The 15,834-nt window shown below is 48.8% G+C and overlaps 1 protein-coding gene across 1 annotated transcript; it reads left to right on the top strand.

Moving 5' to 3' along the window:
• Positions 1-335: 335 nt before the first annotated feature.
• On the top strand, positions 336-14,991 carry PIPOX (pipecolic acid and sarcosine oxidase). The gene is made up of 8 exons (XM_010378326.2): positions 336-648; positions 2,165-2,313; positions 10,908-11,121; positions 11,400-11,582; positions 12,535-12,681; positions 13,051-13,209; positions 13,801-13,876; positions 14,166-14,991. The coding sequence occupies exons 1-8, from the start codon at positions 535-537 to the stop codon at positions 14,294-14,296; spliced, it is 1,173 nt and encodes a 390-aa protein (XP_010376628.2). The 5' UTR covers positions 336-534; the 3' UTR covers positions 14,297-14,991.
• The last annotated feature ends 843 nt before the right edge of the window (positions 14,992-15,834 follow it).

The following is a 15,834-nucleotide window of genomic DNA, read 5'->3' on the forward strand; positions in this document are numbered from 1 at the left end:
CTCTACTGCCTGACCTCACCACCCACCAGGGAGGTGGGTCTTATTCTGGGCATCATGCCAAGTTCTTAGCTGGGCCCTCTAGAATCTCTAAAGGAAATCAGGCTGAAGAGGGGAAAACCAGCGGGGGGAGGCAGCATTCCCAGTGCCCAGTATGGTCTAGGAGGCATTGAAATTCCAGGGCCGAAGTCCTGAGACAAAGATCATAATGAGACAGGAAGGTGGCAAAGGAAGGAGCCCATTTGCATGACAATAATTGAGCCAAGAATAGAAAGCCACAGGGATGCAAGGGTGAGGCTGGCAGCTGAGCTGGGCTAAACCTCACAAATCAGACTACCCAGCTCTGCTCCGCAGGGGAAGGGAGGCTGAGCCCTGGGCCAGGCTTGGCAGGGAAGGAAGGGGGCGGACACGGCCCCAGGGCATTGTGGGAACACTGGCCAGGCTGGACTTTGCCTTCCTCCTCATCCTTCAGCCGGGAGCTTGTCTTTGCTTGCCTTTGCCTTTGAGGCTCTGTGGCTGTGGGGCTGAGTGGGCATCATGGCAGCTCAGAAAGATCTCTGGGACGCCATTGTGATTGGGGCTGGGATCCAGGGCTGCTTCACCGCATACCACCTGGCCAAACACAGGAAGAGAGTCCTCCTGCTGGAGCAGGTACTGTGTCCCTTCTGCACCCCCGGCTGTTAGGACTGTCCTAGCCTCCTCCCCTGCAGAGGGGTTTTCAGAGCCAGCAGGCTACAGGGCAAGGCCAAAGGGCCTGAATCATCAAAAATTCTGTGTAATTTGTATCTTAGCTGCCTAGTGTGTTTCATGACAATTCAAAGAAGTTTCACATCCCTCACACCCACACTGGGTTTCTAGGCACATTTCCTCTTTCCACTGCTTCCCAGTTCCTGCCCTTGACCAAGCGTCCCAGGCCCTGTTCTCTTCCTTCTCACTGCTCTGTCCCTTCTGCGCCCACATGGTTGATCACCCCCCAAGAAAAATAATTGGTTCTTCTCTGGGTAACCTAAAGTAAAGAAAATTTTGCCTAGAGGCAAAGGTTGATTTATCCACCTAAGAGGTAGGATTATGTCCTACCTCTCACCCCAGAACCCAGCAGAAGCTTCTGTTTGTTTTGTTTTGTTTTGCCACCTCCAGATAATAGCAGCCTCCTTGTTTGACACATGATAAGTGAAACTGAGGTCTTATTTTTCCTGCTATGCAGTGCAGTCTGCAGTGACCACTGCATATGTTGGTGGGCCCTGTGTGTCTGCGGGGTTCTTTGAGGACAGGGCCACCCAGCTATCATCAAAGCTTTCCACTGCAGTGGGCTCTCCCTTTCCATTCTGCCTGCAGTTACCCAGGCTGGCTATGGTTTGCTCTTCTTGGTAATGAGCCAGAGTATTTAGAAACCTTCTTCATTTCTCTATCAGTTTTCTCAAAGCCCAAGGGATTCCTGGTTCATCCTCTCAGGAAACTCATTGTTGCTGAATCCTGAGGTGGTTCTCTTACCCTGAGTGATCTGTAGCCACAGAGAAATAAAGTCAGCATCAGTTTCCTTGTTCATAAAATGAAGGGGCTAGACTAGTTGAACTGGAAGGTTTTTTCTAATTTTTCTTCTTTATGAATCTAAGTGAAGTGAGATTGCAGCAGGATGGTTGAAGACTAGCTAACAAAGGAACTTCTGGATGTGAACAATGTTAGCAAAAAGGAAGCCCAAGTTAGTGCTATTGAAGAACTTCTATCTTGATTGCCAAGTCAGTAACTTGGTCATAAACAGAGAATTTGGAAAGATTGTATGGATTTTTTTTTTTTTTTTTTTGAGACAGGATCTCACTCTATTGCCCAGGCTGGAGTGCAGTAGTACTATCATAGTTCACTGCAGCCTCAAACTCCTGGGCTCAAGCAGTCCTCCTACCTCAGTCTCCCAAGTAGCTGGGACTACAAGTGCCACCACACCTGATAGTTTTTAAATTTTTGACGAGGCTGGGTCTTGCTATATTGCCTAAGCTGGTCTTGCATTCCTGGCTCAAATTATCTTCCTGTGTATAATCCTTCCCCAGATTGTGTAGAAATATTTGAAGGATAAATGGATCCTGGTTGACAGCACATGCAGAGATGGCTCCTAACGGGGGATGCAGTGTGAGGGGTAATGGCTTCCATCATCTCTCTTGTTTTCCACTTCCAGTTCTTCCTACCACACTCCCGAGGAAGCTCCCATGGACAAAGCCGGATAATCCGAAAGGCATACCTGGAAGACTTTTACACCCAGATGATGCATGAGTGTTATCAGATATGGGCCCAGTTGGAGCACGAGGCTGGAACCCAATTGTACAGGTGGGCTGTGGGAGGAATTCCTTCAATCACAGGGCTCTGCACCTGCAGGTGCTTTTAGTGTGTGAAGTGGCAGTGCCATGGAACATTTGGAATGCAACAAGAGGGACACAAGGCCTCAGGAAGTACCAGATGCATGGAAAAATTTTGCTGTCATGGTGGTCACCCCACAGGTCCAACTGACTCTGGTCAGGCTCTGCGTTGCAGGACTGGGTTCAGACCATGTGTCCAAGGCTAGTAGAAGGGGTAATGGAAAGCCTGCTGGCAAGGCACCATGTGGCAGATGCCCAGAGTGGGGCAGGAGTCTGCTGGAAAGTGTACTTTCAACTCTGTGGAGGCCTCTGCAACTCTTTTAGGGCAGGGTTTGAGATAGAGGAGGAGGCTGCTTTCAGGATTCTTTTTTTTTTTTTTTTTAATTATTGATGGAGTCTTGCTTTGTTGTCAGGCTGGAGTGCAGTGGCACCATCTCGGCTCACTGCAACCTCTACCTCCCGGGTTCAAGCGATTCTTCTGCTTCAGCCTCCCAGGTAGCTGGGACTACAGGTGCGTGCCACCACACCCAGCTAATTTTTGTATTCCTAGTAGAGACGGGGTTTCACCATGTTGGCCAGGCTGGTCTCGATCTCTTGACCTCATTATTCGCCCGCCTCGGCCTCCCAAAGTGCTGGGATTACAGGCGTGAGCCACCGCGCCCGGCCCAGGATTCTTCATAGTCCAACCAATATCCTAACTTTTCCTGCGGGGTCCTCACCCCCTGTAGCAACCCTATAAACCCATTTTGTTCTCTCTGAGTACCTTTTCCTGTAGGAACAAAATGGGAACGTTCCCCAGGCTGGATTGCTTGCCAGGGAGTGAGCCTGCACCTCTTTCTCTGCTGCCTTCATGGCTCTCTCCAACCCTTGACCTTTCAAATACTCATGGGAAAGAAAGCCAATAATCTGTGATGCAATGGGAACTTTAACCATCCCGCCTCCCTCCCACCTCCTCTGTGACTCTTAACTGAACTTCCTACAAACCCTGGCTCTACCCTATAGGGTGGTGGTTATTTTAATGGCCAGGAACCAAGAGGTTAGTGTTCTGTTGCAAAAATACCATTAACTTAAGAACGAAATGAAATCCATTATGCAAATCAGCTGGGCAGCTAATTACAGATTTATTCAGAGGCAGCTAATGCACCCAGCACCCAGCACCCAAATAAAGGAGCATGTCTTGCTGGGGGGGTGGCCTGGCAGAGGGACACTTCTCTGTCAGTTGTCTGTGAATACTGCTGAGTATCTTTTGCTAAGAGGCTCGCCCTGGGCCTTGGAGGGTACACTTCTTCCCAGCACACAATGAGACAACTAAGACTTGTTAGAGTGTCTGGAATCTTTCCGAGGGAGTTGATTCTGGAGGGAGACAGGCTTAGGTTTGACTTTGTGCTCTATTTCTTACTAGATATGTGATCTTGGAAAAGTTTTTTGACTTCTCTGTGCCTCACTTTTTCTCATAGGGCTCTGAGAGAATTAAATGAGACTTTTGTGAAATACTTGGCCGAACGTCTAGCACCTTTCAATAAGGGGCAGTCCCTTCCATCCATTCTGGGTCAGCTGCATCCTGTTCCATTGAGCGACGGGGGGAGGAAAGGCAGGAGGAGACAGATGGGTGCAACAACCACAGATACCAAGGGGAGTGGCAGCAGGAAAGAGGGAGAGGGATCCTTGGGTAGGAGACTCTCAGAAGTGCACAATCCTCCTCTTTGCCAGGAGGACAGGAATTTGGAAGGGCTTTGGAACCAGACCTGGCTCTAAATCTCAGCTCTGACACACTCAGCTGTGTGGTTTGGAACAAGCTGTTGAACCTCTGTTGAAACTCAATTTTTTTTTTTTTTTTTTTTTTTTTTTTGAGACAGAGTCTCGCTCTGTCACCCGGGCTGGAGTGCAGTGGCGCCATCTCTGCTCACTGCAAGCTCCACCTCCCGGGTTCACACCATTCTTGTGCCTCACCCTCCCGAGTAGCTGGGACTATAGGCGCGCACCACCATGCCCAGCTAATTTTTTGTATATTTAGTAGAGACAGGTTTCACCGTGTTAGCCAGGATGATCTAGATCTCCTGACCTCGTGATCTGCCCACCTCAGCCCAAAGTGCTGGGATTACAGGCGTGAGCCACCGCACCCAGCCAGGGACTCAGGTTTTTCCTCTGTGGAGTAGGGATACTAATACCTATGTCATGGTGCTGGTGTGAGGATAAGTAAGTAATGGGCTTAGAACAGCACCTGGAAACCTATCTTCCTCCTCCTCCTCACCATATATGTAGTGTTTACAATAAGAAACTAGGCTGGGTGCAGTGGCTCGCGCCTGTAATTCCAGCACTTTGGGAGGCTGAGGCAGGTGGATTACCTGAAGTCAGGAGTTAAAAACCACCCTGGCCAACATGGTGAAACCCTGCCTCTACTGAAAATACAAAAATTAGCTGGGCATGGTGGTGGACACCTGTAATCCCAGCTATTAGGGAGGCTGATGAGGCAGAAGAATTGCTTGAACCCAGGAGGCAGAGGTTGCAGAGACCCGAGATCATGCCACTGCACCGCACTCCAGCCTGGGTAACAAAATGAGACTTTGTCTCCAAAAAAAAAAAAAAAAAAAAAAGAAAGAAAGAAAGAAAAGAAAAGAGAAAAACTAAGAGTTGCTCTAAGGACCTGACACCTATAACTCATTCCATTCTGCCCACAATCTTATGAAAGGGTTGCTGCCAGGTAGTCAGGGTCTTATTCCATTAGTGCAAATCACAAAATTACTATACTCTTAAGTCTAGAACAGAGGTTGGCCAGCTTTATCTGTAAATAGCCACCTAGTAAGTATCTTAGCCTTTGCAGGCCATGTGGTCTCTGTTACAATTATTCAACTCTGCCATTGTAGCACGAAAGCAAGATGTAAATAAATGAGCCTGGATGTATTCTAATAAAACTTTATTTATAGATGCTGAAATTTGACCTTCGTGTAATTTTCATGTATCACTCAACATTATTCTTCTTTGGATTAAAAAACATCAACAATTTAAAAATTTTAAAACCGTCTTGGATCATGGACCAGACAAAAACAGGCAGAAGGCCAAACTTGGTCCCTGAGTGGTGGCTTGCTGGCCCTGGGTCTGGAAGATACCTCAAACTGGTTAACTTGTGCATTTCTGTCTCCAAATAAGTTCATGCCTAAATCATCCCAGGTCAAAAGACTGCTACTATGCATTTAAAGTCAGGGAAATTTCACAGCCCTTCTTAAAAGACCATTCCGATGTCTTATTGCCCCGGTTATGAAAAACGAAAAGTTATGTGAGTATGCTTTGAAAACCTCTGGAGTGCTAAAGTAGTCTTACTGTTGTTGTTATTATTCTAAGTCCTTTCTTATGGCCAGCCTAATGTGCTCAGGCACACTAATTTATTGGGTTCTTTACTTAGCAGGGACAGAGCAGATACTTCCTATTCTCAGAATGGTATCTGAATACAGCTCTACTACCTTTGGGCTAAAAGCCATTCTAATTCCTTTAGCTTTTACTGATTCTTATTTTCTAAATGATTCATCATCTGTGTGGTTCTTACTTTTCCCCAGGTTCTTCTAGAAGAACCAGCACAATACCATAATACTACTGATAGATATGAGCATACTTAATGCTATTCGATGATGATTAAAAACAAACAAACAAAAAAACAAAAAACCTTTAGGAGTTGGCAGTTCAGGTGGTTGTCCAGTGCTTTTCATTCTGTTCAGCTGCTTCCTGTGACAGCGGCATACTAAACGTGGGTGGGTTTGGGATATTTGCATATATTCTGGGAACAGACAATGACACATGTGTCAGATCACAAGGTCTGAATCTTTTGTGATGTGTGCAGCCAGTATGCTGATTCCAACAGCAAAATCCAGCTCCCTGGCCCATCTCTTTTTTGCCCGGTCTTCTCCCTTTGAGTCCTACTATCTAGCTCCTGACCCGGGCTGCCCCTGCTTAGCTGACAATATCAGATAAGATCACAGCCGTAGGCAGTACAGCTGCTGGCAGAATCTGGTGGCCCCCTCTGCAGCTGCTGTTTCTTGTGTCTGCGAAGTGTCTGGCTTGTCAGCCACATCCCCTCCCTGGAGCAGTCTTTGTTAACCAATTCCACCTCGGCCCACTGAGCGGAAGATGAAACGCTGAGAGCTCCTCCAAAACCAACAAAGACAGCAGCCATTACCAAGTCCCCATTCGAGTCCCTTCCCCAAGGTGACTCAGAGCTGACTTGCTTGGCATTTTTAACCCAGAGAGGGGAGAGCGGGAGCTTGGGATGGAAGATGGCAGGTACAGTGAGAGCTGTTTCCCCACCTAATTCCTCCCCACTCCATCCTGCACCCTGTCCTGCTACAGTAACTGGTGGAAATCCCTGATCACCAACTCCCTACATCATATCTGACGCATTAGTCGGGCCATAGAGGAGTCAACAAGGCCCTTGGGAGGAGTCTTCAATTACCTCTTCCTAGTGCTGGATCAAGCTAGAGTCGGGAGGAAGGAATAGTTCATACCAAATGCTCTTCACTCAGCTGATGGGCATTCTGGGAGCTGGGAGCTGCACTCTTTTCTAGGGTTCCCTGGCAACTCACGTGATGGCTTTCAGTCATTCTTTGTAGTTAGTCCTGACCATTCATTTCCCAGTCATTTTTTATCCTGCGGATGCCCCTGTCTCTTCTCAACCTTCTCCTTTCCAAACTTGTAGCCCAGGTCTCAGCAGAAAAAGGAAGACGGGGAAGTCACGAACACAGGGGTGAGAAATTGATGCAGAATGAGCAGTCTATTTGTTGGGATCTAGAAAAAGCCATTAAGAAAATAAGCACTTAAATGATTTTCAATCTGCCCATGGAAGCCATCTATCTTCATACTGGGGGGAAAAGGCCCATTCTCCAATCTCGGTTTTGATTGACTGGTTTCCAATTCTCTAAGCGTTTCCCATAGGAGCCTCTCACCTATCTCCCATAATGACAGGCCTTTGCATTTCCAGGCAGTGTTTTACATTTATTTCTGATTTGCTCATAATGGTCAAAAATCTCTCTCCAATCCAAGGCATTTCTCCAGCAGCGCACGGTTTCCCTCAGGCCAAATAGCTTAGCTGTGATCCACGGAAAATGAGAATTTCCCAAACACATCTTCGGACTAGGGGAGGGTCCAGCATCACACATTCAGATGGAAAGTTTCCCACTGTTAGATCAATATCTGGGCTAAGAAATAAATGCCACAGGGCCAGAGAGCTGGAGCAAAATGATTACAATCGGCACAATTACATTCACCGGCAGAATCAGCTCACTGATTACTCCCAGGGATGGGGAGCTCCCGCTTCATCCACCACAGGACGGCTTGGGAATTACAACATCACTCAGCATTTCATATTTCGACAGATTTGCCCGTTGTCTTGGCATGAGCTCATTTTTCCCATACAGTACATTCCTGTAAAAGGAGTCATTTCAAGGAAAGAAGGAAGGAAGGAAGAAGGAAAGGAGGAAGAAACAATGGAAAAAGGGAAAGGAAATCTCAGAGTATATGAGCAGCCAAAGCTGCTATATTGTAGGCAGAGGTTAGAATATGCTGCTCTGGAGTTTTCAGGTCAGGGATTTCACATTACATCTGCTTAGGTGTGGTTTAAGCCAGGTCTCTCCCAGAATCCCTCCCAGCCAGCACCCCATTGGGTAAAAAGGGCTCAAGGAAATACACCTGAGTGACTTCATACTTATTTGTTGACTAAGGAGTTTACTAGGGCCGGGCACAGTGGCTCATGCTTATAATCCTAGCACTTTGGGAGATCAAGACAGGAGGATCACTTGAGGCCGGGAGTTTGATACAGGCCTGGACAACATACCATGTGACTCTTGTGTCTACAAAACACAAAAAATTAGCCAAGTGTGGTGGCTCATGCCTGTAGTCCCAGATATTTGGGAGGCCAAGGCAGGAGGATTGCTTGAGGCCAGGAGTTTGAGATAGGCCTCTGCAACACAGCGAGACCCCTATTTCTACACACTCGGAGAATTAGCCAAGTGTGGTGGCATGTGCCTGTAGTCCTGGATACTTGGAGGGCTGAGGTAGGAGGAGCTCGCTCGTGGCTGCAGTGAGCTGTGAATGTGCCACTGCACTCTCCAGCCTGGGTGATAGAGACCCCATCTCCATTAAAAAAAAAAAAAAAAAAAAAAAAAGTTTTGTCAGGTGCGGTGGCCCCTGCCTGCAATCTCAGCACTTTGTGAGGCTGAGGCAGGCAGATCATCAGATCAGGAATTCGAGACCAGCCTGGCCAACAAGGTGAAACCCTGTCTCTACTAAAAAAATCCAAAAATGAGCCGGGTGTGGTGGTGCGCGCCTGTAATCCCAGGTACTCCGGAGGGTGAGGCAGGAGAATTGCTTAAACCCAGGGCAGAGGTTGCAGTGAGCTGAGATTGCACCACTGCACTCCATCCTGGGTGACAGAGCAAGACTCAGTCTTGGGGGAAAAAAAAAAGTTTACTAGGCAAGTGTTCATTACCTCTGAACCAATCTGAAGTCCTTTTGGGGGCCACAGAAAAAAGACAGTCTGCTAAGAGCAGGGATTTCCACTGCATCTCTCCTCTGTTGAGCTTTTTTTTTTTTTTTTTTTTTTTTTTTTTTTTTTTGAGACAGAGTCTCGCTCTATCGCCCGGACTGGAGTGCAGTGGCCAGATCTCAGCTCACTGCAAGCTCCGCCTCCCGGGTTTACGCCATTCTCCTGCCTCAGCCTCCCGAGTAGCTGGGACTACAGGCGCCCACCACCTCGCCCGGCTAGTTTTTTTTTTTGTATTTTTAGTAGAGATGGGGTTTCACCGTGTTAGCCAGGATGGTCTCAATCTCCTGACCTCGTGATCCGCCCGTCTCGGCCTCCCAAAGTGCTGGGATTACAGGCTTGAGCCACCGCGCCCGGCCTCTGTTGAGAGCTTTGAAGAGGCAGAGCTCTCGTTGCTATCTCGCTGGTGGTGGATGCTGGGTAGGCGGGGGCCATGGCAAATGGATTGGGCATGCTGCGCGGCTCTGTGTACTGACACCCGCCCCAGGGCCCACGGTGTCCCTACCCCCTCCCAATCTTCTCTTTAATCCCCCCAACCAGATAATGTGGGATTTGGAAGCATGTAATATCCATGAGACTCCATTATAGGCTATTATGAGGTTTATACGCACTACCTGAGGTATGTACCAGGCCGCTGCTGGGCAGTGCAGTAGCTGCAATGGAGAAGGACCACACACACGGTCCCAAAGGCCAGAGTGACTCTTCCATTGTTTCTATCCGTTTCCCCCAAAACGGAGCTCTGGTCTCTTGTGACAGAGAGGCAGGAAGCATGAAAGAGAAACAGCTTTCACTCCCTTAGGGAGTAAAAGCATAGAGGGAGGTACAGGGAGAAGCAAAATCACAGTCACCAAATGTATTGCTGGAGCCCTAGGAGACCATCTACCAGTGTTTCTGCATGAGAACGCCATTGGAATTTGGGGTGGAATCTTCTCGAGCATTGCAGGTGTAGCATCCCTGGCCCCTGCCCACTAAATGTGAGAGGCAGCCCCAGGCATTGTACCAACTACAAAAATGGGTCATGCCATTTTCAGTTGTCCCTGGGTGGGTGGGTAAGCGGGGGGTACCACCCTGGTGAGGAACCATCAGTAGTTCAACAGGCACATTATAGAGGAGGAATCTAGGCCCAGAGAGGTGAGTGACCTGATCAAGGTCACGGCCAAGGTGAAGCCAGGACTAGAGACAGAGCCAGGTCTCTCAGTTTAGGACCCTTTCCACAAAACAGGCAGCCTCTAAGGAACTGAGAGACAGAGACACACAGGAAGGGACAAACGTATATGACAAGAAAGAGAAGGAGGAAAGCGGGGAGGGCAGGAGAGCATACAGAACAGAGAGATCAAAATAGTGAATGGGGTCAGGGGACAGGAGGAAGGGGAAGAAATATCATCAAACTGAATGAACTTCCACCACTTCCAAGCCATGGGACATGAAGGAGGACTTAGGATCTCTGCCCTCAAGGGCAGGATCGTTCCTGAGAAGGGGCATAGAGGACAAGAAAACCAGTGACAGCCAAGGGCCGACTTGGGAATGGGCTGGAAATCAGCATGAGAATACTAGGATTCTACTGACTGAATCTAGATGACTTCACCCCTTCTCTGAACATGAGGCCATGACTCCTCCCAGTGCCTACACCTGGACCTGAGATCCCTCCTGAAGGAGAGCAAATGGTCCAGGGCTTTGCTTTGTTTTGCTTTGTTTTGAGATAGGGGCTTGCTCTCTCATCCAGGCTGGAGTGCAATGGTGCGATCATGGCTCACTGCAGCCCTGACCTCCCTGGCTAAAGTGATCCTCTCACCTCAGCCTCCCAAATAGCTGGGATCACAGGTATGTGACACCACGCTTGGCTACTTTTAAAAACATTTTTTACTTTTTGCAGAGACAGAGTCTCGTGATATTGCCCAGGCTGCTAGTGAACTAATTAGTGGCCTCAAGTGATCCTCCTGCCTCAGCCTCCTGAAGTGCGGGGATTTACAGGCGCAAGTCACCACATCAGGCCAGGATTTTGAAACATACCTTCACCTAGGTGACTTATTTTTTAACAGGCAGACTGGATTACTGCTGCTGGGAATGAAGGAGAATCAGGAATTAAAGACAATCCAGGCCAATCTGTCTAGGCAGAGGGTGGAACACCAGTGTCTTTCATCTGAGGAACTAAAGCAACGTTTCCCAAATATTCGGTTGACCAGGGGAGAAGTGGGGCTCTTGGACAATTCCGGAGGAGTTCTCTATGCATACAAGGCCCTCAGAGCCCTGCAGGTAATGTCGTACAGCACTGGGGCAATGTAGGTGCGCCCTGCTCTGGGCGTCCTGGGTCCCAACCAGCCAGCCCAAGACCCCCCTCTGGATGAGGTCTTTGCCCTGCTGGCTTAGTCTTGACTTGTTGGGCAGGGCAGTGATATATATGCGGCTGGCCTTGTCAATACAGGACAGGTCTAGATTCTGCACTCTTTTCTGCCCTAGGCGAAAGGCTTTCTGTCTACCAGGGTGAACCACATACAGAACTAATTCACCTTTTCCTGCTCCTGCCCTTTCAGGATGCAGTTCGACAGCTAGGAGGCATAGTGCATGATGGAGAGAAGGTGGTGGAGATAAACCCAGGGCTACTGGTCAAGGTGAAAACCACCTCCAGGAGCTACCAAGCTAAGAGCTTGGTCATCACGGCAGGTCCTTGGACCAACCAGCTCCTCCGTCCCCTGGGCATAGAGCTGCCTCTCCAGGTAAGAGGAGCTGGAAGCCTGAGAGTTGGTGCTCAAGAGAAGCCTTGGAACCTGATGGAGTCAAATTTGCATCCTGGATCTGCCTCTTGCTAGTGGACAACTTTGGGCAAATTCGTTCACCTCACTGAGCCTCAATTTTATCACCTGTAATATTGGGGGATGACAGCTACCTCATAGGACTATTGGAGAATTAAATTATTAGGCTGGTGCAAAAGTAATTGCAGTTTTACCATTCAAAGTCACGGCAAAAACCACAATTACTTTTGCACCAACCTAATATATGTTGTATATAAAGCCTTTAAGAGGCCGGAGGTGGTGGCTGACACTTGTAGTCCCAACACTCTGGGAGACCGAAGCAGGAGAATTTCTTGAGCCCAGGAGTTCAAGACCAGCCTGGGCAATACGGTGAGAACCTGTCTCTACAAAAACAAAAAAACTTAGCCAGGTGTAGTGGCATGTGCTTGTAGTCCCAGCTACTTGGGAGACTGAGGCAGGAAGATGGCCTGAGCCTGGGAGGTTGAGGCTGCAGTGAGTCGTGATTCTACCACTGTACTCCAGTTTGGGTGACAGAGCAAGACCCTGTCTCAAAAAAAAAATAAAATAAAATAAAATAAAAAATAAAGCCCTTAGGACATAACCTGGCTTGTAGTAAGCACTCAATAAACCTGAGGTCTTATTAATTCCCAGAAAGAGACAGAAATAGGGCAGGGGGCTGGGTGTAGTTATGGGAGAAAACTAAGAATGGGAGAAGAGACAGAGGCTCAGAGATCTTTGTGCATTGTAACACATGTAACAGGTAAACAACGTGACAAGTGGGAGAGACAAACATGGATGAGTTCAACTGGGTGTCCAGGCTTGTGTTAAAGGGCCACAGGGGCCCAGAGAAACTGCTCTCATTGCTGTACAGTTCCATGGCTTTTCTTTTTCTCCTACTTCCTCTCCCTGCCTCAAGACCCTGCGGATCAACGTGTGTTACTGGCGAGAGAGGGTTCCTGGGAGCTATGGTGTGTCCCAGGCCTTTCCGTGCTTCCTGTGGCTGGGCTTGTATCCCCACCACCTCTACGGACTGCCTGCAGGAGAGTACCCAGGGCTGATGAAGGTGAGTGGAAAGACTGAGAAAAGGCAGGTAGATGCCAGTGCAGAGGGGGAAGCAGCTCTAACTTTCCCCTCCATAGATGCCCTTGGGTCTCAGGGGCAGCAGCAGGAGCCTGCTTCACTCTTGGTGATTTGCAAGGAAAGACCCTCAGCTGTCCTGAGGTCCAGCAAAAGGAGCCCTTCCTTTGCAAACATAGGGTGGTTGCAGGGACCAAGAGCTAAGCAGCCTCAGGTGACAGCCCGCAGCACTTGCCAGGAGTGGGGAAGGATGGAATGATGGATGGGGCCGTCCTGTGTACACGCCTGCCCTTTGGCTGTGGCTGTGCACGGAAGGCCAGCCCTCACCACTCCTGCCGCTCTGATTGGGAGCCAGGTCAGCTATCACCACGGCAACCATGCAGACCCTGAGGAGCGGGACTGCCCCACAGCACGCGCAGACATCCGAGACGTCCAGATCGTGAGCAGCTTTGTCAGAGATCACTTGCCTGACCTGAAGCCCGAGCCTGCTGTCATGGAGAGCTGCATGTACACGGTAAGGGGTCTGGGCAGCCTTGCTGGGCCCCCTCACCATTCCACAGAAGGGAAGAAGGAGACAGACCTTGCAATGGCCAGGCCCGATTGTTTGACCCCTGCCATAGTGTTTGACTTTAAACAAACGAGCTCATTTCTGTGGGTAGGTTCACCTCTACCAGAGAGGGGCCTGTTAGAAATTATTCCTATTCTTCTTCATTAGGAAACTAGGCTATGCCTGGCAGTTGGTCCTTCACTCTGATTCCCAGAAGAGCTCTAAAAGATTTTTTGGCAAGCTCCTCCAGTTGAGCAGGCCTTAGGGACAAAGAGAAGAGACAGATGTCACCAGGGCCTGAGGCATCTTGGCTAAAGTTAGTTTACAAAGATTAACTGAACACCTACTGTGTTCATAGCTCTGTGCAAGAGGAAAAGCAGATGGACAAATGAGAAAGACTGGCACGCCCAGAAGGGCACGGGCATGCGGAAAGCATCCCTACGCCTCATGCCATCCTTTCTGGAAAGAAATCCAGCCCAGCCCCTTCCAGTTAGAGCCTGCAGTTCTTCCTCTTCCCTCGAGCCTCAAAGAACACAAGGTGTGATTGTTTCTTTCTAGAATACCCCTGATGAGCACTTCATTCTCGATCGCCACCCAAAGTATAACAACATTGTCATTGGGGCTGGATTCTCTGGTGAGCCTGAGCTGGGGGGAATGGGGTGCCTTAAAGCTGACCTAACTCAGTGCCAGGAGAAACGGTATTTTCCACACTCTTAGCTGCCCAGATAGGTGCTGAAGCCTGGACATTATAGGTATAAGGAGGCTGGGCAGTCAGAAAAGGGGTATTCATGGTGGGAGGCCACTTCTGGCTTTGGGATGTGACCAGGAGGATAGTCAGCCCTGTCTGGGTAAGTAGGGGATGTCCAGAGAGCTCAGCCTCTCTGTCTGTGAAGTTGCCTGAGAGTCTGTTCTTCCCTTCCTAGGGCATGGGTTCAAGCTGGCCCCTGTGGTCGGGAAGATCCTGTATGAATTAAGCATGAAATTAACACCATCTTATGACTTGGCACCTTTTCAAATCAGCCGTTTCCCAAGCCTGGGCAAAGCCCACCTTTGACCTCTGGCCAGAAGCCTCCCTTCTGTGCACAGGAGCCGATTTCACAGATGGAGAAGATGTCTCAGATGAAGGGAGTATCCCTGAGATGTCATCCTTTTTCTTCTGCCTCGCTTGAATCCCGCATAAACACAAGATGATGGAGTCTACCTTCTTTCCTTGGCCAGCTCCCCTTTGCTTCTGCCTCGCTTGAATCCCCCGTAAACACCAAGCAATTGAGTCCACCTTCTTTCCTTGGTCACCTCCCCATTCACAACTACTTTCTTGCTCCCAGAAGGCTGATCAGATATTCTACAATCACAGAGTAGCAAGGACCTTTGAGATGGATATATCAGGAAGAAGAGGGCACAAGAACTGGCTCTAGAGACCAAAGCAGTTGTTAAAAATTCTCTTTGCTGGGGGCGAGGTGTGGTGGCTCACACCTGTAATCCCAGCACTTTGGGGGGCCAAGACAGGCGGATCACCTGAGGCCAGGAGTTCAAGACCAGCTTGGCCAACATGGTGAAACCCTGCCTCTACTAAAAATACCAAATTAGCCAGGTGTGGTGGCGCATGCCTGTAATCCCAGCTCGTTTAAACAAATGACCTCATTTCTGTGGGTAGGTTCACTTCTACCAGAGGTGTCTTGGGAGACTGAGGCAGGAGAATCACTTGAACCCGGGAGGTGGAGATTGCAGTGAGCCAAGATTGTGCCATTGCACTCCAGCCTGGGCAACAAGAGTGAGACTCTGTATCAAAAAAATAAAAATAGGCCGGGCGCGGTGGCTCAAGCCTGTAATCCCAGCACTTTGGGAGGCCGAGGCGGGCGGATCACGAGGTCAGGAGATCGAGACCATCCTGGCTAACACGGTGAAACCCCGTCTCTACTAAAAAAATACAAAAAACTAGCCGGGCGAGGTGGCGGGCGCCTGTAGTCCCAGCTACTCGGGAGGCTGAGGCAGGAGAATGGCGTAAACCCGGGAGGCGGAGTTTGCAGTGAGCTGAGATCTGGCCACTGCACTCCAGCCTGGGTGAAAGAGCGAGACTCCTTCTCAAAAAAAAAATAAATAAATAAATAAATAAATAAATAAAAATAAAAAATAAAAATAAAAATAAATAAATAAATATCTTTGCTGGGATATTTGAAGAGCTTGGGATGGATTTTTGACTAAATCTCTCCCAAGGAGGGTGAACAAGATGATCTGAGAGATCACTACTGCTCTTGGAGTTCCTTTTCCTAAAGCTAAGGCCAGCCTCTGTCACAAATGCCCATAAAATCTGGCTCATCTTCGATGAACAATAAATATTTGTTGAACAAATAAATAAATAACTGCCCTGCATTAAGTCTGTAGTGGGCTTTCTTTTCTGTGTGACCTTATTTCTTCCAGGCTCTAATTGTCTAAATTAGCACCACAGAATCCATTAACCCAGGAACCCTTGGAGTCTTTATCCCCTCAATGCGCTGCATCCCCTTTCTCTGGATTCTTTGTCTCCTCCTCACCCCCTCTCTGGTTGTGTGAAGATGCTTAGCTCCCCAGTCTCTCATTAAGGTGTATTGTCAG

Source organism: Rhinopithecus roxellana, chromosome 19, assembly GCF_007565055.1.
Source record: "Rhinopithecus roxellana isolate Shanxi Qingling chromosome 19, ASM756505v1, whole genome shotgun sequence".
NCBI classification, from domain to species: domain Eukaryota; kingdom Metazoa; phylum Chordata; class Mammalia; order Primates; family Cercopithecidae; genus Rhinopithecus; species Rhinopithecus roxellana.